This window comes from Fonticula alba, assembly GCF_000388065.1.
Source record: "Fonticula alba strain ATCC 38817 unplaced genomic scaffold supercont2.13, whole genome shotgun sequence".
In the NCBI taxonomy this organism is placed as follows: Eukaryota; order Rotosphaerida; family Fonticulaceae; genus Fonticula; species Fonticula alba.
The window spans coordinates 194,133-195,498 of record NW_009242983.1 but is presented as its reverse complement, the minus strand read 5'-3'; the positions used below and the strand labels follow the sequence as shown (position 1 = coordinate 195,498).

The window sequence follows — 1,366 nt, the reverse complement described above, 5'->3', positions numbered from 1 at the left end:
CCCCCCCCCCCCCCCCCGCCCGCCGTCTGCCAGTGTGTTGCACAGCAAGATGTCCCACACAGAGAGAGAGGGAGGGAGAGTGTCCGGCCGAGGGGTCCGGGTGACGTACGCGCTTGGCCGCCGGGTACTGGAAGGGGTGGCTCAGTTTGTAGGAGTCGGTCAGCAGGAGAACCGACAGCGGGAAGGTCGGGCTGTGGCGGAGGATCTGGTGGTCCAGCCGGGGGTCGTCCTCGTCCTGGGCCGGCCCCGGGGTCAGCAGGTTGGCCGAGGAGACCGGGACGAAGCTGCAGGGCGGTGGCGTGGGCAGGCAGGTGAGATGGATGGCGGTGGGGCGGGCACACAAAGCCGAGGGGGCAGCCAGGCAGCACCTACCCGAGGGGCCGCAAAAGGGGGGCCAGGATTGATTGGAGGAAGGTCATCTCCGGATGAGGTGAGGTCGGGGGCGGGGGCGGGGGGGGGGGGGGGGAAGAAAATGGCAGATGCCGGGCGATCACCGGGGGAGGGCGATCCGGGCACCAGGGAGGCCCGGCATATATACCAGGGGGGGGGGGACGTGCGGCGGATGCGTTCCGGCGCCGGCATTGCCGTTCCCCCCGGCCTGAGAGCGGAAGGTGTTGCAAGCGATCAGGCCACCCCCTGCCGGCCGGCCGGCAACCACGCCACCCAGCGCGGCTTCTGCCCAGGGCGGGCGGGGTGGAAGAGCGGAGAATGCTTGATCTTCCGGCTTGCCCTCCACCCCCGGTTCAAGGGCGGCAAAGAAGCCGGTGATCGGGACAAGCGGCCCGGTCCTCGGTCGGATCCGTTGCTGGCAGCCGGCCGGCTCCGGGGTCCCGGCTGGGGCCTCCGCAGACCGGCGGCCGCGGCGGCGGCCACGATCGACGGCCCGGCGGCCCTCGGGGTCTGGATGCCTTCTTCCCTGCCCGGCCCCGGGCGAAAGACGTGCCATATTCACTCGGGACTCCCCGGCCGCCCCCCCCCCCCCCCCCCCGCACGTGCGAGACTCTTACGCCAGCAGCCAGGGGGAAGGGGGGCGCTCGCAAACACGATCAGTGCCCAGATGAGCTTGCGGCCGGGGCAGGCGTGATACCCGCCCAGGCGTGACGACCGGGGCATTCTTTGCAACGGCATTCGCCCGGCCCGGGGTTAAGGGGTCTCTTTGTGCGGCCCGCCAACTGGTCGGGCGCGGAGGTCCCGCCGTTCTTCGCGGCGCGCCAACCATCTGTGCCGTGTGAGCCGGGTACCGGCGGGCGGCCGGGAAACCTGCCCAACGGGGGGGGGGGATGCGCGGTGCCCCGTCCCCAGCCTCCTTTCCGGGCAGACAGAGGCCCACATTCGCGGGTGCTGGAGCCTAATTTGAGGGCATGAG

General features: G+C 71.6%; 1 protein-coding gene across 1 annotated transcript in view; it reads right to left on the bottom strand.

Moving 5' to 3' along the window:
* The window catches only part of H696_05717 (hypothetical protein), a gene marked incomplete at both ends in the record, with an annotated part of 2,717 nt that extends 2,298 nt beyond the window's left edge, over positions 1-419 (bottom strand). Inside the window, 2 exons of the mRNA XM_009499530.1 lie at positions 110-284; positions 373-419. Coding sequence (XP_009497805.1) covers positions 110-284; positions 373-419 — 222 coding nt within the window. The remainder of the gene's footprint in view (positions 1-109; positions 285-372) is intronic.
* Between the last annotated feature and the right edge of the window lie 947 nt (positions 420-1,366).